The sequence below is a fragment of the Myotis daubentonii genome, chromosome X (assembly GCF_963259705.1).
Source record: "Myotis daubentonii chromosome X, mMyoDau2.1, whole genome shotgun sequence".
Classification (NCBI taxonomy): Eukaryota; Metazoa; Chordata; class Mammalia; order Chiroptera; family Vespertilionidae; genus Myotis; species Myotis daubentonii.
This window is the reverse complement of record NC_081861.1, coordinates 117,644,057-117,671,612: the sequence shown is the minus strand read 5'-3', so window position 1 is coordinate 117,671,612 and position 27,556 is coordinate 117,644,057. Positions and strand designations below refer to the sequence as shown.

The window sequence follows — 27,556 nt, the reverse complement described above, 5'->3', positions numbered from 1 at the left end:
AGCAGATCCCCTCCCAAGCAGCTCCACAACTGACACACACACCAGGTGGCCTCAGCAGCACCAGGGCCCTCACCAAAGCGACTCCTGCTCTGTGGGGGCAGCCCCTGCACACCCGATCATCTGCGGGAGTAAATTCTTTGACATACATCTTAGCAGTATTTTTTGAATCTGTCTCCCAGGGCGAAGGCAACGATAGCAAAAATAAATGGGACCACATCAAACTAAAAGCTCTTCACCAGGATGGAAACCATCCATATAATGAAAAGGCAATCTACTAAATGGGAGAAGATATTTGCAAATGATATATCTGATAAGGGATTAATACTTATAATATATTTAGAAATTCATACAACTTAACATAAACACACACACACACACACACACACACACACACACACACACACACACCAAACAATCTGATTAAAAAATGGCAGAGGACCTGAATAGAAATTTCCCAAAGAGGACATTCAGATGGCCAACAGACATGAAAAGATGCTCAACATCACAAATCACTGGGGAAATGTAAATTAAACCACAGTGAGACATCACCTCACACCTGTCAGAATAGCTGTCTGTCATCAACAAATCAACAAACAACAAGTGCTGGCGAGGATGTAGAGAAAAGGTAACCCTTGTGCACTGCTGGTGGGAATGCAGACTGGCGCAATCTCTGGAAAACAGTATGGAAATCTCTCAAAAAATTAAAACTGAAACTACCATATGACTCAGCAATCCCACTTTTCTGGATATTAATCCAAAGAAATAGAAAACACTAATTTGAAAAGATGTATGTACCCCTATGTTCATTGTGTAAGTAACCTAGGTGTCCATCAATAGGTGAAAGGATAAAGAAGATGTGGTACCTATATATATATAATGGAATACTACTCAGCAATGAAAAATAATGAAATTTTGCCATTTATGATAGCATAGATGATCTAGATGGCATTATGCTAAGTGACATAGGTCAGAAAAAAGACAAATACCATATTATTCCACTTGTATGTGGAATCTACAAAACAAAACAAATGTACAAGTAAAATAAAACAGAAACAAACTCAAAACAGAGAACAAACAGATGATTGCCTGAGAGGACAGGGGAGGGGAAAGGGTGAAAAAGGTGAAGGGGACTGAGATACAAACTACCAGTTATGGAATAAGTCACAGGGATGTAATGCAAGGGAATATAACCAATTCTACTGTAATAACTATGTATGGTGACATGGTTACTAGACCTATCATAGTGATCACTGTCACATATATCAATGTCTAATCTCTATGTTATACTCCCGAAAATAATATAATATTGTATGTCAACTATAATTGAATATAAATTAAACGAACATATCAAGAAATTATAACTAAAAAAATGAAGGGACTGACCTAAGGGTTAATAAATTTCTGGGGAAAAAAGGTAAGTTCTAGGTTCAAAATTATATTTCTCATAGCACAAAAGATTATTTTCCCAGTGAAGACAATCATTTTCTAATGCTCTTTCCTACTATGGGAGACTCAAGTTTAACCCATATACATAAAAATGGTGTGTACATGCCTACAGAAGTATCTATGCAAACACTTTTCAATCTTTTGAGATGATGAATTTAAAAAGCCTAAAAATAAGCCCAGAAAATGCTCAAGTCCGGGTTAACCTAAACAACTTAGATATTATCAGTCTAATGGGAAATGATATGACAACCTAAACAGGTATATTAAGGGATTTGGGGAAAGAATGATAACATAAGAAATGAGAAAAATACAAACAACAGCTGAAAATCAGCCAAAAAATCCATCAGCGAACAGGAAAACTCCAAAGTGTATTAATCCATTCATTTAATCAACACATACTTCTATACTAAGCACTACAGAGATAAAGATATATGACATACTGTCCTTTACCCTTGAAGAGCTCACCTTCTAGCATGTGGGATATTGTTTATTTAACAAAGCTTACAAATCTTACACTAATGTGAAACTAATGTAAAAAGACTGGGAATGATTCTCACTGCTAAACCTAAAAATATAGGCTGTTTCTATCTTTGACACAATACTAAGAAATTATAGGAAAAGGATCAGATGGATTTACTTATGACCTGTAGGTAGCAGACAGAGTGGTACCATAATGTAACTCAGAATTTGCAGATACCGAGAAAAGTCAACTTTAATTATTAATATAGTCAAAAAAAGGATAAGTTTAGGCATCTGCAGAAGTCAGCCATTTACATAGGTAATGCACACCGGGAAACCATTTCTAACTGGCCATATTCAATTACAAACAAGTACACAATCAAGGTAGGTCCTTGGTCTTCTTTCCATAAACATATTCTAATATTCTCTTTCTAGAAGGACTCTATCCCTCTTCCTAGGCTTCCCATCCCCCTAACCCATTACTCCTCAATCCAGACTTCTCTTCTGAACTCCTCACCTGTCTTTTCAACAGTCTCTTGGATGTTTCCATTAGCTATGGGCTCTGTGAACTGGAACTTGCTAAGCACCAAGACACACAGATTGATATATTCTTCTAACATTTCAGTGTCAGAAAAGGAATCCACTTACTCAAGCAACATTACACAGGACCATATACTAGCTACCCATACATCTATACCTTAATCTTCTGTTGAGATGAACTATATAACAAAAATGCTATACCTGCATTTCTGCTACAAGATAAAGAAGGAGAAATATCTTTCCATGTGTTGGTAGCACACTTTCATATCACACTCCAGAGTGGCCTCAAATAACAATTGGCCTTTGCATAAAACTACTAAAAAAGATTCAACAGTAATTATAATAGAGGCAACAGTTGCTGTCTTTGGTAGACATACTTCAAAATTCAACCAGTTACCAATTAAGAATGCCATGGACCAAGTTAATTTTGTCAAGTTATTGATGGAAATTTCTGTTGGTAGTTTGACTGGAAAGGCAGATTATTCAGTGAGATATTCCATAAAAAAAAGTACAAAGAATTTTCTATGTGCATGAGAGATAACTTACTGCCTACCTTTGGATTCTCTAGAAGAAACCACTCTGGTCTCTAGGTTCATAGGGCTTTACTGCTAGATCATATCAAAAGTTACTCTTGTGAGAAAAATCCAGGCTTCATCTTCAGAGATACCTGTTATAGCTTCTTCCTCTGATGTTCCCAGAAAGACAATGGCTAGGTTTCTTAACATCCACAGTAGAGAACCAACTGTGCTATCTCCTTGCCTGGTTTTCAAAGTTTACAACAGATTTGAAATTTTTTTTACCAAAGTGTGTTCCTTAGAACATTGCAATTGGTCAAATACATCAACATCAGGCTAAAGAAAGCTAATCATGTTTCTTTACTTCTAGACTCAATGCTCAATTACTCATGAATTTCCAACACAAGTGTTTCCAAAGTTTATCTTTGGATTCATTTTTCTTAGGCATATCTTAGTATTCTGCAGAACACATTTTGGGCAACAGTGACCTTTATCCTTGGAGAACTGTCATCATTTTTTTGGTCTCTAATGTTAAGCTTTCCACAATTATCAAAGGCCACTAGAAGCAGCCACATAAAATTTCCTTTGTTCTTTGCTATAAAAGTATTGTTGAGGACACTAGCCAATAATCACATCAAATGTAACATTGTTTAAGAGTCCAGGACTGCCTGAGTTTGAATCCAGGCCCCATTCCTTGTTAGCTGTATTACATGTCCTTCATACTCTGGGCCATGGAGTCTTTATTCTAGAAAGAGCTTCTCCTTCATAGGGTTGCTGTAAGAATTAAATAAGATCTTATATGTACTCACAATAGTTCCCGTCTATATCAAGCACTCATATGACAGCTATTTGTTTTTGTTGTTGTTGTTGTTATTATTATTATTATTTAGAGCCAGGAAAGACATGGTATTTTCTTAGAAAGCTGCATGCTTCTTGCATGCAACATTAACTACACAAATCATTACGTTTCCTCTTATCCTCCTGGCTGCAGAGGAGATCAGACAAAATTTGAAGCTCAATTATATCAACTCTGCTAATCCCTACTATTTTCATTGATTTACTATTTAAACTGCAGGAATCTTATTGCTATGGGGTTTTTTTGTTTGTTTTGTTTCGTTTTGTTTTTCAAATTCTTTCTGGAAAGTGAATACATATAGTCAATATAGGAAATTTCCACATGAATGTCCTTGGGCAAGTAGAACTCAGTATGTCCCATACATAGCTCTTTTTCTCTATTCACTGACCTTTGCAAATGAGTAGCTTTTCCTGTGTGTGCTATGTTTTGTTTGTTTTTTGAAGGATCATATCCCAGTTCCCCAATTTAAAAATTTCATTTCACCCAATTCCTCCCTCTCCCTTCTCCCCTGGCCTCATTCATTTAGTGTGACTTTCCCATTTCTCCATCCCTTCTTCACTTACCTGAGACATCCTTAGTTCAGAATCTGACCACCTTTTCAACTAATTGTTCCACTGTCAGTCTACCAATCTCCATGGCTTTAGCTCCCTGCCTACAATTATTTCTGTCAGTCTCCCCCTCCTCAAAAGCCCTGCACTGTTCAACTGCTTATCAGATAAAATCCAAATTCCTTAGTATAACATGTAAAATCCTTTAAACCGTGGTCTCCACCTGCGATTCACTACCCTCTTGTTCTCAGTCTGTGCTCTGGCTACACATTACTCACTGACCCACTGGTGGGAAGAGCTCATTCTTTCTCTCTCTCAGCTTAAAAAAAAAACTCCTACTCAGTCTTTATTGTCAATTCCCTTTGTGAATCTCTCCAACCTCTCAGACAGAATTAATCATTGACCTCTGTGCCCCCAGAGCACTTGTAACACTGGGTTATAATTAGCTGTTTATGTTTTAATGCCTTTTGAACTCCAGAAAAGTAAGAACCAGGGCTTATTCGTTTTTGTAGTCCTGGCAGTTTGAAAAACACACTAAGCATTCTCCAACTATCTGCAGAATTGAATGAAATTATATCCTTAGGCCTGGAAAGTAACTAAAGAAAGTTATGACTACAATGAATTCTGTAGCAGGACAGGCTGGTAATGAAAGTCAAAGGACCATAAGGGTCTTCATGGAGGATCTAAAAGGGGAAAGTGGATTGTGAGAACGTCAGCTTTTATCCAGCCTGTTCGAGGGAGACGGCTGCTGTACTTGTAAGGCAGCCTACAGAGCTGGGAACATCAGAGCCAGGGCAAAAAAGTTGGAGAAAAACACACTTTTCTCTACCTGCCTTTTCAAACCTTTAGATATTATTATTACGTGTTAAAGAATGAAAGTCATGAATATTCTCATCACTAGAGGGGGACTTCCATTTTGGGGTAGTATGAAACAGTCCTCATGACTCCAATTTCTTATGCCAAGATTCTAAGATCATCAGAAAAAATCTGATTTTTATTCTTATTTCTAAGATACAGAACCCTGCACAGCTGGCATGGCTCAGTGGTTGAGTGTCGACCTATGAACCAGGTAGTTAACAGTTTGATTCCCAGTCAGGGCACATGCCTGGGTTGTGGGCCTCGATCCCCAGTGTGGAGTTTGCAGGAGGCAGCCAATCGATGATTCTCTCTCATCATTGATGCTTCTATCCCTCTCTCCTTCTCCCTTCCTCTCTGAAATCAATAAATATTTATACATATATTTAAAAAAGATTCAGGGCTCTGGAATGGAGTAACAACTCTAGTCTCTAAAAAATATAATTTCCCGTTTTAATATATGTAGGATTTATACTTAAACCCCATGCTGTTCCATAAAAAGGTTTAAGGCAACATTAGTATACTATAGTATTAGATATAACAAGACAGTTTCAAAGAGAGAGAATTAGGATAAAGTGAGAAATAAAACTGTCATTCTGGGTTATCCATTTACTTCCATGAATTGGATAGCATAAACTGGTCTCCTTGGGCTTTGATGAAGTCTGGATAAAGTGAAGGAAACTGAGTTACTGGGCTGGTTAGATAGAAACTGAACCTTGGAATCCTGGTACCCCACACTGTGTACCTGTCCTCCCCGTCCGAGTGGAGCTGAGGCGGTTGACTCTTGCACAGCTATTAAATGCAGTGTGTATGCCCTTCAGCTTCTCTTCATATGGTAGATAGCTTCTCTTGCTATAAAAGATCTTGGCTGTCGGATTTATGTCAGAAAATGAACCCCCTTATCTAAAAAGACTCTGCAGCCCTTTGTTTTGGGGGCTCATGGTGCCAACTGACAGGAAGGCCTAGTTTCATTCAATTTCTTAGATACCACTCTTTCCCTACCAGTCCAACTTAAAAAAAAAAGTAAATTAGTCTCTACTAATTACCACTGACATCTAATGGACATTTAACATTCACTCCGTTATCCTTCCCACCCCATCACTTTGTCTTCAGAGGCAGTCCTTCTCTCTCATTCATGGGCACGCCTTTTCCTGTGCCCTTGTGCCCTTAATCCCTCTCCTTCCCACCTCCTCTAGGAAAATGCCCCTATCATTCCCAAGCTCTCTTCCCCTATTCTGGCATCTTCCTCCAGCATGAGAAAAGTACTGAGGGGTCCTTAAGTAAAAAGAGAACACCACACAACATTGTGTGAAATAATCCCAACAACCACAAATATATTTGCAGATGTTTGCATGTATAGACAAGATCTTTGGAAGGGTAAACAAAAAAACAATAAAAGGGGCAGCCTACAAAGCTGGGAACAACATAGCCAGGTGAGAGAGTTGGAGAGAGACACACTTCTCTCTACATGTCTTTGCAAACCTTTAGATATTGTTATTACATACTAAAGAATGAAAGTCATGAAGTAAACATTTTAATGTTCACATCTTCCAGAGTTCTACGAAGCCCAGTGTTCTTCAGCCACACAATCCTTCTCTAGATAAATTTACTCTCATGGTTTCAACTACCATTTATGAGCTGGTGAGTCATAGATCGAATTAATATCTTTGGCCCACACCTCTCCTGCAAGCTTCAAAGTTCCATTTCTCACTGTCACACATTTACAGGTGAGTATGTCACCAGCACCTCAAACTCAACATATTCCATACCCCATTCACCATCTTCCAGCTACTAGACCCTTGAAGGACCAATATAAATACTGTAAATTTATACTCATATAAACATATAAGAGAAAGAATGGATCGGCTGCTATCTCTCCTGAACTGTCAGTCCAAGCTGCAACCAACCATCATCTTGCCATGTATCCACCAGAACTGGGACTCCTTCCTTCCCTCCCCAGAACCATCGAACCACCAAATATTCCTGTGAAATATTTCTCAGACTCAGCCTGTCTTCCCCATTCCTTTTACTTTAGGTCCTCGTCATCTCTTGCCTGGGTTCCCATGCTACCTCCCATTTTGATCTACTTGTCAGTATTGTTCTTCTCAAAGTCGCTCTCTTTATAGCTGCCTGAGTGATGTATGTAAGTGTAACTGTAACAGCAGCACTCCTGGCTGACACCCCTGAGTGGCTCCCTGTGCTACGTGAGAAGGCACCAACTTCTCAGCACGGCATCATGCCCTCCTGATCTGGCCTTGCCCAGCTGTCCAGCCTCATCTCTTCCCATTTTGTTGCCTTGTTAGGAAAATGCCCCTATCACAAGTAACACAACTGTTTGCAGTTTCCCAAACACTCTCTGCTGTTCCTCACCTGCAGCTGCCACTGCTTGGAATGCCCACTCTTGACCCCCTTCAGCTTCCCTTCCTCTTGGCTATCTTGTCACCATCATTGGAGACTCACACAAAGCAACATGGAATAAAGACATCCTGAAGCTGTGAATACTGCATACTACCAGCCCCGGGTCCAAAGACATGACACAATGAACAAGGTAAAGCAACGGGATTACGATTTCCAGCTAGTTTAATTCAGTGGTCAAGCTAAATTTCCTTTGAATATAACATCTATTATATATAAAAGGCTAAGTGACAAACCATCTGTCCATCCAACTGTCCGACCGACCAACTGGCCAGTACATATGACGTGCACTGGCAATTTAAAAATAAACATTGACTCGTGTACAAGCAATACATATAAAGCTCAGCTGGTGCCAATCACACACGTGTGTTTCAATCTGTCATTGTCAATTGTGAATTTGGTTGTTTTGTTAACATTTCTATTATAGAGAAAGGGTGAATAGCGATATTAAAATATTTCTTCTAATTAATTTCCTTTCAATGTGCATGAATCCGTGCACCAGGCCACTAGTATACAATATAGCGTAATCACTGGAGGAATGAAAGGAGTAAGAGAAAACTCAAATTTAGGCTGTATAACATCTGGTTGACCAACAAAAAAGATAAAAAAGATAAAAGGTACTGAGTAGGTACTAAAAATCCACAGAATTTCCTGTTGTCATGTAACATCTACTAACAACTTTAACTTTAGACTTCACAGTGAATCAGGTTGCCCTCCTTTAAAACTTGGGAATAATCTAATCAATTTGCTATGCAGGCAGCAGAATGACAATCCATGTTTGTCTCTCGTAAAGGCTACCTCTTCATTGCTAGGGTCATGCCTAGAATTTCAAAGCAAGTCTTGGTTCATTTAGAGAGTGCATAGAAAAAGTCGGAATTTGACACTGCAGATTTAAGGAAGGAGATTGCAGGCTTTAATATATGCAGGCAAACTTTGAGTTTGCAATGTTAAGGAAACACAATGAAGCACATTCTCAATATCCAAATGGTCTTGACCAAATAAATGTGAATCTGAGTTATCTGTGGTATGAGGGAGATACATTATGCAGAGTGAAACATTAAGGACTATATAAGGCACTAGTCCCCCAAATTTATGACAGACACTATTGAGAAAATTCAGAGTCAGATGTAGCTTTGCTCAGAGTTTTAACCTTATTTTTGTGGCATAAACCATGAATCAGAGAATGCCAGTGGGGGAGAGATAAAGGGCCCAAAATTTGGGAAATGAATTTGTAACATTCTAAATCTATGACAAAGCACTGCTTGGCACTAATCAAGGAATTTTGGAAAGGGGGAGTATTTTGAAAAGGAAGCAGAAGAAAAGCTTTTGAAAGGCTTTTCTCTATGAAATTAGGTTTTAAAAACAATTTCAGTCCAAAGTACATGCATGAGTGCTACAGTGAAAATAAATTCAGCTGCCCTAGCCAGTTTGGCTCAGTGGATAGTGCATCAGCCCACGGACTGAAGGGTCGAGGGTTCAATTCCAGTCAAGGTCACATGCCTCGGTTGCAGGCTCAATCCCCAGCCTCAGTCAGGGGTGGGCGGAGGCAAACAATCGATGTGTCTCACACTGATGTTTTGTCTCTGTGTCTCTCTCCCTTGCTTGCACTCTCTCTAAAAAAATCAATGGGAAAAATATCCTCGGGTGAGGATTAACAGCAAAAAAATCGCCCTCCTTAAAAAAATAAATAAAATAAAATAAATTCAGCTTCATGTCAATTCATTTGTTCATTCATTTATTCCACAGTATTTATTGAATGATATGTGCAACAACCGGGAGAAACAAAATTCTAATGACACCCCTGAGACATTTCTAAATAGCCATTCTCTGTTTTCCAAAGAGATTGACGGGGGGTGACATAAATAAGAATAACAGAATTCAGTAACATATCTAGTCAGGAATAGGGCTCTCCAAGCCTTTTTCCTTTGCCAACTGGCATTTCGAGATGTCATAGCTACAGAATAAAGGAACACAAAAGACAATAGATGTAGTAAGCACACGTCCAAAGAATATGGGACAATCTCAATTTTAAATATCCTTTTCCATTTTCTCTAAAAGTAGGCTTGTATCTGCCCAATTATGTAGACAATTTGACTTGGAAAATATATCCGGCTTGGCAGGCACAGAGAGGGCATCTAATGACCTCCTGGGATCGCTCAGAGGAAAGGCAGGAAATGGTGAATTAAAGGCTGAATTCAAGGATCATGAAGGCTAAGCTATGGTTCTGAACCTCTTTGAGTAGAAGTGCAAGAAAATAGATAAGGACACATATGTAATACCTTAATCGATAAAGAAAAAAATTTAAAAAATAAAAATAAATAAAATAAAATGATTTGCCCAAAGTAAAAAAAATAAAATAAAGAGCAGATCCAAGCCAAAAAAAAAAAAAAAAAAAAAAGGAAAGGAAGAAAAAAGAAAATAGGAAAGGACAGAGCAAAGGAAACCAGTCGGGCTATTTTCTGGAGAGCTCTACAGAGACATTTCTTTGGGATTTAGTAGGAAGTGGCATAGTGGAGAGAGAAAGAAGAAAGCTCATCCTGACCTTCACTTGAAGGTCCAGATAACTTAGAATAATACATGCATCAATACTAGATTCTTCATTTTGGACCTCTAAGCAGACTTTAGTATAACTATTTTTCTTTTAGAGAATAAACCATTCCATTCTTGGGGAATGAATGGTCTTGGATATCTTTCAGAGAAAAGTGGTTACCACTGGTACCGCAAGTAGATGAACTGGTTTAATCATGTCTAGTCCTTTAAAATATTCCCTCAAATTAAGGTACATTCCACAGAATATTCTCTGGTGCAAGGTAGAGTTGGCTATTTTGAGTCAGAAGAATCTGGATTTGAACTTGGTTCTGTCAGTGGCTGATTGTGAAATCTGGGTCAAGCCATTTGAACTGCTCTGAACCTGAATTTTCCCATCTGTCTTCTTTAAAGGGCTTTTAGGAAGATTAAATGACCCAAATTCATTAAAGTGCTCTGGAAATGATGAGATTATATATAAATGATAGTTATCAGTACTCTATCAACTCTCTTGGCCCGGTTGTCATGGTACGGAAGGAAAATATGCTAACAGCAAACAAGACAGACCTCTTGACCAATGTGATACTGTTAGGGACAAAAATAGAATATTGAGGACTAGCTTTGGTTATGGGAAATATTAATCATGCTCTGTTAACCGCGATTGCCTTGTTCTGGTTAAAGAAAGGACATTCTAATGTGGCTGGGAGTTGTACGCCCTGGGATCTGGGAGTCAACCTTGGAATTGGGAGTCAACCTTGGAGTGCAGTCCATTCTCATTTATGAACTGCCTATTATCATGGAAAGATTAACAACCTTGTTGCCCAAACATGGAGTTCCGCCCCAGCCTGCATAGCCTACTTCCCCATGCCTGTAATCCCTACTTCCCCATGTAATCCTTGTCCTACCCTATATAAACAGCTGGCTTATCGCGGGCTACAGAGCAGATTTTTGTGGATGACCTGCTGCTCTCCCATACTGCCTGCATTATTGGAATAAATGCTCATATATGATTCAACCCTGTCTCTGCTGAATTGGCTCAAGTAGTGACAGGCATCCCGGACCCCTTTATTGTCTGGTTTCAATACAAAGATACACTGTACAATGGCAACAATTACATAGTTCAAAAATATTTTTATTCCTGGGTAACATCAAATTCTATTTATAATGCCAATCCTAACTTTTTACCCCTATTTAACTTTGACCCCTAAAATATTAAAGATTTAACATAAATAGGTACTAATGATGATCCTCAATAAAATAGAGGGAAATGTTTTAACTATCAGTCTTGCAAATGAGGCCAAAAATAATGTTACTACTAAAACCAACAAAATGTTCAGGATAACTTCCTGGTACTTATGTGACAGTCTTGCTGTATTCTTAACTTAGGTTTTACCGAATATTTCCTGAATATGTACTGAACGTTCACATTGTGGTAGGAACTATAGGGGACAATAAGAATATTAAAACACACACACACCCACACACACACACACACAGTCCTTGTCCCAAGGGCATTTGCCATCACATTAGAGGGAGGCATTGGGAATAACTGATAAAAAAGGCAAACTGAGACTCTAGACAAAAGATAGATTAGGCTGTGACTGAGCATTGACCTATGAGCCAGGAGGTCACTGGTTTGATTCCTGGTCAGTGCACATGCCCAGGTTGTGGGCTCCATTCCCAGTGTGGGGCATGCAGGAGGTAGGCGATTAGTAATTCTCTCTCATCACTGCTGTTTCTATCTCTCTCTTCCTCTCCCTTCCTCTCTGAAATCAATATATATATATATATATATATATATATATATATATATATATATATATATGAATATTTTTTTTAAAGATAACGTCCAAATGCAAGGGTGATATAGGGTCTATGAGGAAATTATTTGGAGGAAGGTCATAGAGAATGGGTAGAACTCGTTCATCAGACATGGCAGTGAAGGAATGGTGGTTAGCAGCTAAAGTGAGAAGTAAGCTTGAGCTTGACCCAGAGAATGGATGAGAGCAGGTTGCATTCAAAACAGTAGCTACAACAGTATGGCTGGAACATAGGTACAAAAGAAAATGAAGCTGTAATAGCAGGTGAAGAGAAATTTGTGGAAGGTTTTCACTGCCCAGCTGAGAAGCCAGATGTTTTTTCCCCCAGAAATCCAATGCCAGAAGAATGCCATCATGGGTCTTGGTTCTGGAAAGATGTACAACTAGAGTCAGTATGGAGGGTTTATTGGAGGGGTGGGAAAGAGACTAAAGGGGAGCCGACCAGGTTAAGGAGCTCTGGCTATAGGTCAAGGGTATTAAGAGCTAGAAACAGGGAAGAGACAGAGGAAAGCACTGGATGAATGGCAGTTTGCTCTTTCATCTTGAGGTGACATACTCCCTGAGGGCATTGGTTCTCAGATACACTGTGTTCCTGGATTAAGAAATCTTGGTGCCCTGGGCTAAACCAAGGAGATGAAAGTACTCAAGTCCCACAGATTTGAGCAATTGCTCCTTTACAGACTTGCCTGGTGGCATTCGTCTAAAGACAGCTCACTGAATTAGAAGTGATCATTTGCAAAAAAGTCTTTCATACCCAAGGGTCCTGTGATATAAGTGTAATACAAAAGTAAAAGCCCAATGATTTGCATTATCCTGACACCATACAATATCCCAGATTTTGACATCCTTGTCCTAGCTGCAGTCATTGTGAATTTTCTTTAGTCTTTTACTTCTGCAATTACTAATATTTTTACATGAACATCTTTTTCAGGTGATGCTTGACATCAGGAATCATCGCCCTCATCTGCTATAATGGTGAACATCAATGATGACTGCGTCTGATGATGAGAAATAAGATGCACTAATTTGTTCCCAAGCATGACCAAGCCAACGAACCTACTTTCTTAAATGCTTTGAGAGAGATAATATGGCCAAAGACATGTACAAATCATAATCATAAAATTAAATGACCTGCTTTGTTCTTAAATTCTGTTCTCACACAGAAATCAAAGCCTCTGAGCACATGCAACAAATCAAATATCACCACCAGTGTTCATCCCTTCCCCACCTAAAATATGAATTAATTATACTACTGCATTAATTTTCTTCTTTCCGATTAAAAAAAGAGAGAGAGAGAGAATCTGTACATGGAGCTAAACAGATTATTGGAGAAAACAATTAGACATAGAACGACTCTAAGTGAAGATTCCTGGCACTTTTCTATGTGTGCAAGCGTATGCACTCTGCATACCAATGACAAAGCTAGAAAGAAAACTCACCTGTTTTCTTCCTCAAGATCTGCTAGGATTCTCTCTAGCTCCCCTCTTTCCTCACTCTCTAAGGAAATCAAGATCTGGGCAGGACTACGAGGCTGGCTCAGGGGGGAGTCCTGGTTCAAACTTTGGCAGTAATGCTGGATTAACAAATGTTCATCATCTCTGGAAAATAAAATCAAAGGTTTTGGTTTTTCCCCCACTTACTTGTGTTGGGGATCAGGGACTCAGGTGTGTATTTAAAAATAGAAACATTTATTTGCTCTTAACAATTAATTAGACGCTTTTTCCATTTTGATACTGCTGCGGTTGTGGTCTACCATCCTGCGGGTGACAATTCAAGTGTTTTTCTTCTTTTCAATTGAATTTGATTGGCCTATTTACATGGGTAAATTAATGGCAGAATTACAGAAATATTGGGACTCTATGTTGATAGTTTAACCAATAGCTAATAAATATTAGAAGATATAATCAATAGCTAATAAATATTAGAAGATATAATAATGGCTGTATAATGTTTTTACCAAGCATATCAAGGTAATCTGTCCACTAACCCACATTATTGTTGATACTGACCAGGAAAAAAAAACTGCTGCCTTTAAAATAATATGAGTAAAGCCCAGCTGGAGTGGCTCAGTTGTTGAGCATTGACTTATGAACTAGGAGGTCACAGTTTGATTCCCAGTCAGGGCACAGGCCCGGTTTGTGGGCTCCATCCCTAGTGGGGGGCGTGTAGGAGGCAGCCGATCAATGATTCTTTCATCACTGATGCTTCTATCTCTCTCTCTGTCTCCTTTCCTCTCTGAAATCAATAATAAAAATATATTCAAAAATAAAAATAAAATAGTATGAGTAAATATTTTATTTAGTGGACGGCAATGTAACCAAAAAATGTCACTTTGGTAAGCCAGTTTCAACGTATAAAAGCCACAGAGGCTGGATACTAACAATAATGAAACTGTAGATAAATGATTGTTTTATTCAATTATTATTTTGATAAAAAAACAAAAATTGGAAGAAAAAATCCATTAAAGTGACTAAAAGAAACTGGACTTGTTCTTTAGAACAGCTAATCTTAGGGAACAAAGAGGCAAAAGGCTTGTATTTTGGGAGGCAGCCACAATCTTTCCTTTAAACTGGGAGCTCTCTGCTACACAGAAAAAAAATATTTTCTGAATGCATTGCTCCCAGCTCCTGAAAAGCCTGTGTATTCCCATGTTATAAGAACTTCACTCTGTTCTAATGAGAGGCTAAATCTCTGTTCGGCTAAATACCATTAAGATATAGGTTCATATTCCCCTCTCCACACCCATTTAATTTCCTTTTCTCATTGCCATATCTTCTGAGTTGAAAAAAATTCAGTTTTTTAGGAAAAAAATCCTCCTCCTGATTTAAATTATTTTGGTCCATCAAGCCAGGTAATTGGTTAAGAAGTGAAATGCTGACTAAAAGTAATCATTGGATGTTAAAAACAAACACTTAAGTCAACCAATCCTCCAAACCAATTCTCCAGACCTGCCCCTAAAATATCACGATTTTACCATCCAAGACTGATTCAAATGGATTTTATGTCCTCAGAATGAACTAAAGCTTTTCATTTAAAAATAAAACAAAAGCAGTTTTACCGCCTGTCTAATTTATTATCTCTTCCCAAATTCTGACATTTTATTGCTAGACCTTCTCATGTTTAATTACAGCAAATAGTTATAATTAGCCCAGCCTATGTGGCTCAGTGGTTGAGCGTCGACCTATGAACCAGGAGGTCATGGTTTGATTCCTGGTCAGGGCACATGCCCTGGTTGCAGGCTCAATCCCCAGTGGGGGAGCATGCAGGAGGCAGCCGATCAATGATTCCCTCTCCTCCTTGTTGTTTCTCTCTTTCTCCCTCTCCCTTCCTCTCTCTGAAATCAATAGAAACATATTAAAAAATGGTTACAATTAAACTTATCTTACTGTTCTCTTAAGCAGTCAATGGATGGCAGCCATTATCATACAGATACAACTTGAATTAAATGTGCTAGAGCTTCTAATATTAAAATCAGTGACCAGGAGAAGCAAATAACTCAGGTTATTTACACTTGGTTGATTCTTTGGACACATATTTTCCTGTCAAAGTACTTTATATATTAATACTATTAATACTTCCCCCCATAGCTAAGAAAGAGAATGCACCAGAGTTATGTTTGGGGAAAAGGTTGTTTTGTTGTAAATAAGTCATACACGATTGGTTGAGTGTTGACTTGGCTCTATTATTACCTTAATTGCCTGTATGTATCAGATGAGATGATTTATTTCCATGTCTTCAATAACCAGTTATGTATAAATGCCCCTTTGATATTACTTCCCTCAGCCTCTTCTCATCTGAGTGTAACTTTGTGTTGCCATATCAACTACCTATGACAAATTTACCACTCGTCCCTTTGTCTAGATTTTCCATGACAAACTGGTGCGATATCCATTAATTCTCAAACTAAAAACACTGTTGTATTTTGACCAGATTTCTTCTCTCTACATTATCTATTCAGTTAGCAGAGCTTTATTTTCCCCTCCTACAAGTTTCTTAATCTACTCCCTCCACCGCAGGCCCTTGGTTCATGGTGATATTCCTCTGGGCTCCGTATTGTGAATATTTCCCCTGCTTATAAGGAAGCTTCCGTTTCGCTGCCAGAGCTCTGCTCCCTGACACTTTTAACATCACTCTCTCTCCTTCCTTAAGTTCGACAGGCCTGGTTTATCATTTCACTAAAAACCTGTGACCTGAATTTGGACTTCCTCTTCTAAAATCCTTTACAAGATTGCCTCACTTTATCTGGCTGGTGAAGATGCTGAATCAAAAAACTCTACTGCTTCGGATCTCTGCAGAAAAATACACAACTAACCTACCATATGGAAATACCAATACAACTCTGCAAGATCATGTCTCCACTTCCCCATGAGTGGAGAAAATACTACCTAGCCATCACTTTAAAAATTACTACCCAATTGCCCTAGCCAGTTTGGCTCAGTGGATAGAGCATCAGCCTGTGGACTGAAAGGTCCCGTGTTTGATTCCAACCAAGGGCACATGCCCAGGTTGCTGACTCCATCCCCAGTAGGGAGCGTGCGGGAGGCAGCCAATCAATGATTCTCTCTCATCATTGATGTTTCTATGTCTCTCTCCCTCTCCCTTCCTCTCTGAAATTAATAAAAATATATTTTTAAAAAATTACTACCCAATCGATTTAAATATTGGGCAGGTCTGGTCAAAGATCAATCATTTAATATAGTTTAACTATTTGGAACTCTGCAATTTGTGGTAATATGGAATTAAATAAGGATAAGGTGAACTGTTTTTGCTATTCTGGAATACCAATAATGCCACAGTTTGGATGAGCTCATTCCGTATCAGGTTAAGAGTTAAGAAAGAAAAAAAAAGAAGTAAATGAAGGGCTCCTTAAAAGATCAAATGTATGTAATGCTAATTTCTATCTTCTGAGCTATCCTACCTCTAAATCCCTCAAAGCAATTTCATCTTCAGGAACATTTTGTAAAAAGAGACGGGATACTTACATGCTCTCATTAGGAGAGATGCTATCATTTAGATAAGATCCATTGCTGTTTTCCATTTCTGCTAGCCTGATAAAAAACGTAAAAGCTCATTAAAACTTATGTGACTTCTTAGAATCTATTCAAGACCTAATCGAACATTCCTGAAAACTAACGGATAAATCACGTCAAGAGGAGAAAGGAATCCTTCAAATTAAAGGATGTGTGTGTTGGCCGAACCATTTGAGGCAGTGAGTGGTAGACCACAGCTGGTTAGTAGCTTTACATTTATGCTATAAATTATAAAGGAAGGCGTATTTTGTTTTTCTTTTCTCCTTCACAGATCGATCTTCCTTTCACTGAGAACAAGCCTTTGTTTTCACAAGAAAGCTTCCCTAACCACAAATATACTCTGTATCCTTACACTACCCCTTGTTTTTTAAGATCATTAAAGTTTCCCACTGATGACAGACATGTTCAGCAGTGAGAATATTGATAAAGGATGGATCCACAGTAAGTACTCTACACCTTCTGCTACCAATTTTTAACGTTAAAAACCTCCTTCACCTCAGCCCATCCAGAGTGGCCCAGTGGTTGAGCAACAACCTATGAACCAGGAGGTCATGGTTTGATTCCTGGTCAGGGCACATGCCCGGTTACGGGCTCAGTCCCTGGTGGGGGAGGCAGCTGATCAATGATTCTCTCTCATCATTGATGTTTCGATTTCTCTCTCCCTCTCCCTTCCTCTCTGAAATCAATAAAAATATATTAAAAACAAAAACACCTCATTCACCTCAGACAATAAGGTTTTTTAACAACAAAAAAAAGTTAACCAAACTCTTACAGATTTATTTAACAAGCATAAGATATCTTACAATTAGCAATTCAGATTTTAGGTATAAAATGATCTCAAACACAAAGAAGGTAAGACAGAAAAGTCCAAGGAGAAGGAAAATCAATTATTCTCTTATTTACAGCATATTATGTAAAATAAACACACAAATGGAAAGCCAATGCTTTCATATTCTCCATGTAACATAGTATCATTTCTTCACATACTTATGTCTGGGCTAGTGGTTTTCTAAAAAGGTTATGTGGTTTCTAAGCCAATTTATTAAACGTGCTCAGTATACAAAACATAACAAAACTATCAGAAATATTTAAATGCTGGGGTTTGGGAAGATTGTTCTGGACTAATGCTCTTATTAGTGTCCAAAACCAACATGCAGTGAAATGGCATGCACGTTAGAGGGCAGGTTGATTAGTAGAAATCAGACAATCGGGGGGAAAAAAGAAAAGATTCGTTTAAAATTATTATAGGTTAGCTTTCCTTGGTTAGTTACTTTAATCAATATTTGCCTGGCATTCAACTAGTCTCATACCTGCTAGCATAATGTTCAATGCGTGAATGAGTATCATCGTGTGAAAGTTGAGGGGACGAGGCAGGCCTATAAGGCAGAAAATGTGATTAGTCACAGATACCATCCTATAATGGAGAAAAGAAAACCCACCACACAATTATGTTATATACATGGCCTAGAATGCTTTTATTCTAATTCTGTGGCTAATGTACACATTTAGTTGTTCCTGTAGCTTACATATCATCCAGTATTTTAAATTCAGGTCGGAGAGAGAATTTCTCATACTTCTGCTTTTATCAAAAGCCATAGGGAGAGATCAAAAACTTCTGTGGAAAGTTTCAATTAGAGAAAAGGTTGAGGGAAACACTCTCTGTGTGACATTTTGTCCTCCTATCTTGTAATATCTTGTGTCCTATAGTTCTGAAATTGTTTTAGCACTATGTGGTTTTAAATTTTCAAGTCCACTCCTGTGTCATTTATTACATCCCTTTTTATTGAATGGAAACTGTACGTCTGCCTAGATTCACAGTCCACAATTTTAGTTCTAAAGAGGCCACTCCAGTCTGTGACTTCTTAAGATTCCACATATCAAGACACCTTGGTCTGTGTAATTTTTTAAGGAAGGGATACATCTACCAATTTAGCAGCAGGTATATATTACTATTTCACAGAATAAAATTGAATGACCCAAAGTTATATTGTAATGTTTTTTTAGAAAGAATGACTACATTCCACAGAATGTCACAATATCTGAAATATTTCTTATTAGGGATATGGTGTGTTCAGAGAGGAAAACAAGAGGAAGGAATTAATTAGCATGAATTAGTGTATATACTTTTGGGGCATAAAAACCTCTTCTTTGGGTCCACAGACTAGAATTTTGGTGGGGTTAACATTTTTTCCACTCTTTCACATCCAATCTATTAATTATCCTTGAAGTTGGTATAGTACCTTTGTATCAACCTTAGGAAAAACATCTATCTGTTTTGAAAAACAGTTTGGGCTTGTGCTTTTTGTTTTAATGGGAATAGTACAAAGGGTCTCTTCCATTTCTCTCCTAACATAGAAAGCTCTTAGGTCCGTGGTCGGCAAACCACGGCTCGCGAGCCACATGTGGCTCTTTGGCCCCTTCAGTGTGACTCTTCCACAAAATACCACGTGCGGGTGCGCATGTACAGTGTGATTAAAACTTCGTGGCCCATGCGCAGAAGTCTGTATTTTGTGGAAGAGCCAGTATTTTGTGGAAGAGCCACACTGAAGGGGCCAAAGAACCACATGTGGCTCACGAGCCGCGGTTTGCCGACCACTGCCTTAGGTAAAGGCATGAATCTAAATGTCAGCAGTAATCTATTCAGTTAGAACTGGTTTATATCTGTCCAAGTAGCATTCAAGGACTTGGTAGAAACACTAAGATGTTTGTTTTTTCTTACATAAAAAAAGAAAACCATGTAGTTATCTAGGCTTACATAGGAAATATGCTAAAAATCCGTCTTTCTTAAAAAACACACACAATCATAAAATGATTACAACACACTACAGCAAATCACTGGGGAACTGATGTCTCCTCTGATAAATTTCTTATATAAGCAATCAGTGTTGTCTAAGTTGAGTCACCATAACCAAAGGTGGAATGAATTATAAAGACATTTAAACTATCCAGAGGAAATAAAAGGATGACTACCCAAATTACTAGGCATATCCAAAGATTTCCAGGTGTATCTTCACTCTAGTTTTAGAGAATTAATCTGGTAATTTCTTAGAACCCTGGAACGCCCATTATTAGGAAAATGCTAAGGTCTGTTTTGAAATATTCACTGCAAGTAAAGATAATTTAGTACTTTGATTATTTGGCTTATAAGCCCTATCTATGGAATAGACCAGTCTTTCAATTATATACTTCTTATGACCTAAAAGCCCACCATCATAAAAAAAATTTAATGTTTTTCCTTATAATAGTTGCTACCCTGGTAATGTATAGAAGAAAAACCTGAGACCTTGAAGCATAACTATACCAAGAAAACTAGGCAAGTAAATCCAAAACACTTTAATAAAAATCTCATACAGAAAATCTTATGCAGAGCTTTAAGTCTTAGCCTTGAGGATAATTCCATGTTATTTTTCTTATTAATGCACACAGCACCTAACACAGCATGCATAAGCACAAGAACTCATAATAACCAGAAATCTAAAAATATATATACAGTAAAGGAGGTACTTTTTAAGTCAGAAAATGAGCCAAAAGGGAGTACTGGTCAGAAAAGAAGCACTTAAAAACCAAGAATTAGTAAAAGTACAAAACCACTTAGTCCGGAAGCAAAACTATGAATGCAAGGCCTTCCAAAACACGTTTCAAAGGGAAGGTAAGACTACCCTTCTCCCTTCCTATTTCCTAAATACAAAACAATGTACACAGAAGGCTTATTTATTTTTTATAGTTAATGGCCAATTCCAGTACACCCACCACCATCTTCTCTTTTGTGAAAATTCCACTAGGTTTTCATTCATTTAGGTTTCAAAGGAGAATAACTCAAAGAATATTATTTGACTGTCTCATTTGTGGGCAAACAATGTAAGAGATTTATGCTAGATTTAGTTTTAAATGATATGACAGATATAGGTAAATAAAGGTTTGGTCAAAGGAAAAAGGAAAGATCTGTACCTCAGTAAACCTTCAAACTCTGTGATCCATAGTAAATGGAATAAACGCTGTCATCATCATAGGATTTGTTAACGACAGATAGAGTTCTTGCAAAGTAAAACACCTTAGGACCTGGCTCTTCTGCCTGAATAGAATAGCTTTACAGTATATTTTAGAAATTATATAATCCTATGAGGAAGGACCTTAAAAAGATGACTGGTGTTAAAGAAACCAGGAACTTTAGTCTGCTGGGTTTGTTTTCTTCTTTAAAATTAGAGCTTACTACTATTTCTGAATAATCTAGTTAATTTTTATAAGAAGACAAGATGAGGGCATGTTTTAGTTGTCTGAGAAGACATTTTAATAAAGGCTGTTATTAATTTTAAAGTTCTTAAAAGTTTAAAACAAATATCCTGTAGTTAAAATCAGTCACACCAAAAACTCATTGACATAATTTTTTCTCATGAGTGTATGTATTAAATAAACATTTTTTTTTCTTCTTTCAAGGAACTATTATTCTTTGCTTATTATTTTGTACTATCACTATCCATGCATTTTTAAAAATTATTCTTTAGCCTATTTATCTTTTGGATTTTTTTAACTGGTTAAAACTTATTCCAACCTAGAGTAAACTCATTTGTTTATCAGGATCCAATCAAGCTGAGAAGTTCAGCACATCTATTTTTTTAAAAGCTTCTTATTTATGAAAGGATCTAACTTCTTATAAACTAATAGACTACCTGGGTTAGGGTAAACAATTACCAACAAGGAACAGAATTAATTCTCCCCACGTTGTTTACACATGATGGTTAAAGAAATCAGGTAGTTCACAACTTATAGCTCCCATATCTCAAAATTAAGGGTAATAATAATGCAGTTTAAAAAAGATGCCTCACACTTCCTTTAGACCAATAAAGACCTAAAATAAATCTCAATTAATTGTTTGCATTTATCACTACAGGATTTAAAAAAGGATCTACTTTAAATTAAATTACATGGTGGAACAATAAAAAAGACCCAATAAAAATAAATTGAATTCTTACATAAGCCTGTCTTCCAAATTGGTCATTTACCCCTTATATATAATAGAGCTGTCTGACTTTAAATACATATTTTAATAAAGTACACTTTGAAATATCAAAAAAACCACACGATTTTAAAACATGCACACTGTTTGCTAATACATAAATCACAGACCCCCAAAATGAATTTTCTACCATTATAAACTCTGAGATAAATCAATTATCTGTTGGTATCTAATATTAGTATTATTAATACACGCCAATAGTAATAAAGACTGCAGTACACTTTTCTGCTTATGAGCTGAATATTTAGGAGAGAAGAGCAAAGTGAGTTTAGTTAAAAAATGAGCTCATGTATATAAATATCAGTCAATTAGCATGGCATTACATGATAAAAAGTCCGCACACCTTACTGAAATTATTCAGCCCAACTCAACATCCCACTATACAATGGATTCTGCTGATAATCACTTATAACAATCACTTATAATAAACCATCATCCTTTCAAAGGCCTTAAAGCATGGAATCTCAAGGAACGTGGCTAAAGAATGGTATTATGTAATCAGAAAGCTCTTCCCTGCTTGTAATTGAATATATAAACATGTCTCCCAGGAACACAACTAACAACCCAATAATTTCTTTGATGTGCTTTTGAACTCAAGGCCAGGATTTCTGCTCGTTCCAGTTGGACCAGGTGGGGACCTAAAAACCTTAGTCTGATTCTCCTGATCTGTGGTCGATGGCACTCTCAAAGTTTTAGCAAGGGAAGAAATAAATCAAAATGAAACAAAGGAAATCAATATGTCTTTAAAACAAAACAAACAAACAAACAAAAGTTTAACAATCAGCAAGCAAATGTGTTGGTGGCAGCAGCACCCTTCAGCATAAGTACTCACGCAGAATCTACCGGCCAGAAGTTGATCAGAGTAACAGGACTGCAAAACAAAAAATGAGGTGGTGAAGAGACACAGGCAAACTCAGCCTCAAAAAAAATTACTGAAAGGTCAAAAGAAATAAAACCTAACCAATTAAGGATAAACCATGGAAAGCAACAGCCAAAGAAAAGTGGAAAGTGAATTAAAAGAAAAACCAACAGTGGTGTGATTGCCACCAGAGTTGTGGAGAGAAGAAGGTTTAAGTGAGGTGAAGGCATCCTCAGCTTGATCATGAGAATCATTACTACTTACTGTGAAAGAATTTCCTGTGACTCTATCTTCTTTCAAATAGAAAAAAAGTGACTCAATATGACCACACAATCAGATCCAAAGAGACACACATCTACTGATTTGTGAGGGAGGAAAATCAGAATGAAATATTGAAATCACTCATTTGTAAACAGTCCCGTATTTCTTAAAAGCTTTTAGAGGTAATTTAGCAGTTGGAGCACGATGTTTTCCCTGTGAGATAAACTTTAACTTTTGGGAAAGGTAATTGTCATGGGACAATTGACACAGAAAATGCCAACATCAGCCTGTTTTGCTCTTTTCATCTAAAGGGAATCTAGAGAAAGAAATAGGAGAGACTGTTTGCATTTCGGAGTGAAGGAAGGTATTCAGCTGAAAGAAGCCCGAATATACATCAAATGAGAATCTGTTTTGCTTTTGCCACTACTCACGTTTCCATGTTGTCCCCCTCTAAGACAGTCTGCACTGGCAGGTAGCCCATTCGGGGATGCTTCGCAAAATACCTTTTGGTTCGAAATTTGTTTTTTAGTACCTTGGCAAAGTCACGAACATCTTCTCCTGATGTCGTCTGAAAGGGAAATTGGGTTGACATCAGACTTGGAAGAGTAAAGCCTCCATAAGAAGGACCACCCCAGTGCTCCAACTCAGGGCATTCGTTCTGTAACCTTGGAGAGATTAAGGGTTGAGAGCAAAGGCCTTGGAATCAGACAAAACCAGGGTTTTGAAACCAGGCCTGGCATTTACTAGTGGGATTAACTTGAGTGAATGAGTTATTTACCTGTCTGAGGCTCAGATCCCCTGTGAAATGGGAACGATCATACCTCAAGTTGTTACACTGAATAAATGAAGTACCTCAATTACTGGGCTACTCAATAAGTGGTAATTTCTAGAAGTCTTAAAGTTGAAAAGTTAACCTTAAGTTTTATCACACTGTACGGTATTTTAAAAATGTACTATTGTCCACATGGATACCATGTTTCACCCACTCAGTATATTCACAGCACGGTTCATTCTCCATCAGCAAATACCTTTGCAAAAAGAGAGAAAGACCATGGAAACACTGAAAGGATCACTCCGATGATGGAAGAGAGAAATACTCTAAAGCAGAGCTTCTCGAATTGATGTGTGTGGGAACCACCTGCAAATCTGAAGAAAATGCAGGTTTTGCTTGAGAAAGTCAGGGGTGGGGCCTGGCGTTCTGGGTTTCTAATAAGGAAGCTCCCAGGCAATGCCAGTGCTGCTATTCACAGGCTGTGACTAGGAAGCAGCTAGTGCTGAAGGAACATAGGATTTACACCCAGGTTTGCCTAACTACCAGGTCTAGGCCCTTTCCTTCCTGCCAGTGATTTTCCAAAGTCCTGCTAGCCACTTAATATTTTCCCAAAACAACATCTTAGAAGGCTCCACCTCGTAATTCTAGAGCCTTGGGCAAATTATTTAACCTTAGGAGCTCAAAGCCCTCATCTATAAAAGAGGGGTAAAAATAATACCCATTTCACACTGAGTAGTTTAAAAGGTAAATACCTAGCATTTGCTTGACAAGTGATAGTAGATAAAACAGATAGGAGATGAGCAAGATTGCTAGAAAGGGGTAGATTATTAATTGTGGGGAACCCACATTATACTCCTAAACCCAACATGCCCCATGACCATGAAACCTCTCCACACGACTGCTAGGGCTGTGCAAAAGAAATGTGAAAATGTCTTCCCTACAGCCAATGCAAACGGAAGAAAAACTTATTTATTCATCATCAGTATTTGTTGAGTGTCTACAACAGTCCACGTGGGCCAGCCCTTGCCCTATGCACTAGGGATAAAGTAAATCCTGGCACCACAATTTAGAGCCACTTTAGCTGTGGAACATCTGGGGAACGTAGACATCACAGCATTACACAAGAGCTGTAATACTGTCCCAAATGGAAACTTCTCCCAGGCGAACTCACTGACATCAGGGAGGCATCCAACTTACCGGAGTGCAATATTCCACCATGGGGTAGTGCATTTTATGGCCTTTTGCAACTCGACCAGAAAAAAAGCAACTTTGGCAGATGTCATAATTAAAGTGTTTCAGACTCCTGTACCTGGTAAAGAACAAAAACAAACACGTATGTATTTCTTCAAATCAAATTCCCAAAGAACATTCTTTAATAAACCTTCCTCCACACTGTCTTAATGCTAAAACCAACCTGCGGTGTTCATTAATCCCACAATGTAAGTGATTAACTTCCTACCTCCAGATTTGTCTGGTGCTTCTCCTACAGTATCAACACATTTTGGCAGAAAGATTATCCTATAACCATATGGAAGGAGGGAAGAGAAATTCAGTTCTTATTTAAATTCCACTAGGACTCTTTCAGATTAAGTACGAAGATACTGGCAAACTTCCCGTCTTTTGAAGACCAAATACTAGAATTTGAAAGAACTTCCAGGAGAGACAGATCCATGTATTGTAGCCCCCACTACCCATCATGGGAACAAAAATTTTCTGAAGCAGTTTTTTCAAAAAAATATATAAAGATGAGCCCGGCCTGTGTGGCTCAGTGGTTGAGCATCAACCTATGAACCAGAAGGTCATTCAGTTCCCAGTCAGGCACATGCCCTAGTTGCGGGCTCAATCCCCAGTGGGTCGTGCAAGAGGCAGCCATCTGATTGATGTCTGTCTCTCATCGATGTTTCTATCTCTATCCCTCTCCTTTCCTCTCTGAAATCAATAAAATATATATGTATACATATACATATATTTATATACATATACATATATGAAGTAATTTCATAAAACAAAAGAAAATTAAACAAGAACTTTCCATTAAAATAAATCTTTTTAAATTACTTTTTCTGATTGACTGACATGATTCATCTTCAGAGAGTTACTTGAATAATCTCTTTCATCTGTTTCTCTTCAGAAATCCCTTACCACATTACCCACAAATGATAACTGAAGCCCCAATAAAGCACAAAAATTGGATTAGATGAAAAGAATTAATAATGTGTGCGTACTAGACGGTACATTTTGAATAGTGTATCCTTTATTTCACATTCTCTCTGCCTTTCGCTTTCTCAGGTAAGAATTTGAGCCAATTCAAATAAACATATTCTTTATGTCACATATGGGAAATGGAGGGGGAGGGGGAGATGACTTTTTTAGATCCCAACCATCTTTAGGGAAAGGGGAGAGCGGGGAGGAAAGAGAAGTGCTAATTCCTAAAATAATCGAATCTGATAAGGATAAAAGGAGTGAATGTAAAAATGCTCTTAGATCTTCCAAAGCATCTCCTTTCTTATTTTTATAAAATTTCCCGCTATGCATCTTACTAGTGAGGGAAGCTCAGGAAAGAAGGAATGCAATGCTCTGCCCTGTGGCTCCCCATACCCGCCCTTGCCACAGCATCATTCTTACCTGCCAAAACCAGGACAGAAAAAAGGTGTCCTTTGCAAGCACTGCCTACTCAGTGTTGTCTATCTAGGCTTTAGAAACCTCTGAAGCAGTGGTTCCTACCTTATTTTGGCCATGCCCCACCTAAGCATCTCTAAAATCCTGATGCCCCCCACCCCCCGTGATATAATTCTTATTATTCAAAAAGTGAACTCCTATTCACATGGAGGAAGCCTAAAAGGCTATTCATTGGTCTAAACAAGCTTCCAAAGAACATGGCATCCATGAAAGAGAAAAATAAAAGAACGAAAGGACAGTTAAGTACTGAGGAAGAAGTCATTAAGAAATTGTTAAGAAATAATAATATGAAGTGATATGAAAAAATAGCAAATAAAGTTTCAAAACATAATACAGAACTGAAATGCATAAATAGGTCACAATATATATTTATATACTATATATGAGACCCCTAGAACCATAATAAATGCAAAAAATTCACTGTTAATAACTCATTCTCAAATTGTCCCCCTTAAAAATCAAATTGCCCCCCTGTGGGGCATGTGCCTCACGTTGGGAACCACTGCTCTCAAGCTTTTGTAAAACCCCTTTGTAAAGAGCATGAAGTATGGAAGGACAGAGCACACAAATGACACAAAGTAGTTATTAGGCAACCAAGTATTAAAACAAGTCCAAGCATAACCAGGAAGAGTATTTACTTAGCGGCTAAGTGGATTCTGAACAGGCATGGACTATAGTTTACAACTTTATGACTTAGACATCACTAAGGAAACCCTGATGTTGACCCAGATGTTTAAATACATCATCATTTCAGAATTTGGATTGGGGATTACTGTTCAATAAGATGAATCCATTTAAAAATATTCTGTCTCCCCAAACAGGTCGACAAGGCGGAAGGTTTAAGAGCCAGTTGTTTTCTGTGACAGTTTAAGAATATCCGAATAATAACCTGCTATGCTTCTTATCTCTTTTTACTTTTAAACTTATAAGGAACATTTTCCTTTTATAGCTTCTTTGTGAA

At 37.8% G+C, this 27,556-nt stretch overlaps 1 protein-coding gene across 6 annotated transcripts in view; it reads right to left on the bottom strand.

Moving 5' to 3' along the window:
- The window catches only part of DMD (dystrophin), a 2,282,236-nt gene that overhangs the window by 33,154 nt on the left and 2,221,526 nt on the right, over window positions 1-27,556 (bottom strand). For all 6 annotated transcript variants that reach the window (XM_059679269.1, XM_059679268.1, XM_059679272.1 and 3 more), the window contains 6 exons: window positions 25,114-25,225; window positions 23,576-23,712; window positions 22,857-22,895; window positions 18,321-18,386; window positions 16,963-17,028; window positions 13,420-13,578 (listed from right to left, as the gene is read on the bottom strand). In XM_059679269.1, the coding sequence (XP_059535252.1) occupies window positions 13,420-13,578; window positions 16,963-17,028; window positions 18,321-18,386; window positions 22,857-22,895; window positions 23,576-23,712; window positions 25,114-25,225 (579 nt within the window). The remainder of the gene's footprint in view (window positions 1-13,419; window positions 13,579-16,962; window positions 17,029-18,320; window positions 18,387-22,856; window positions 22,896-23,575; window positions 23,713-25,113; window positions 25,226-27,556) is intronic.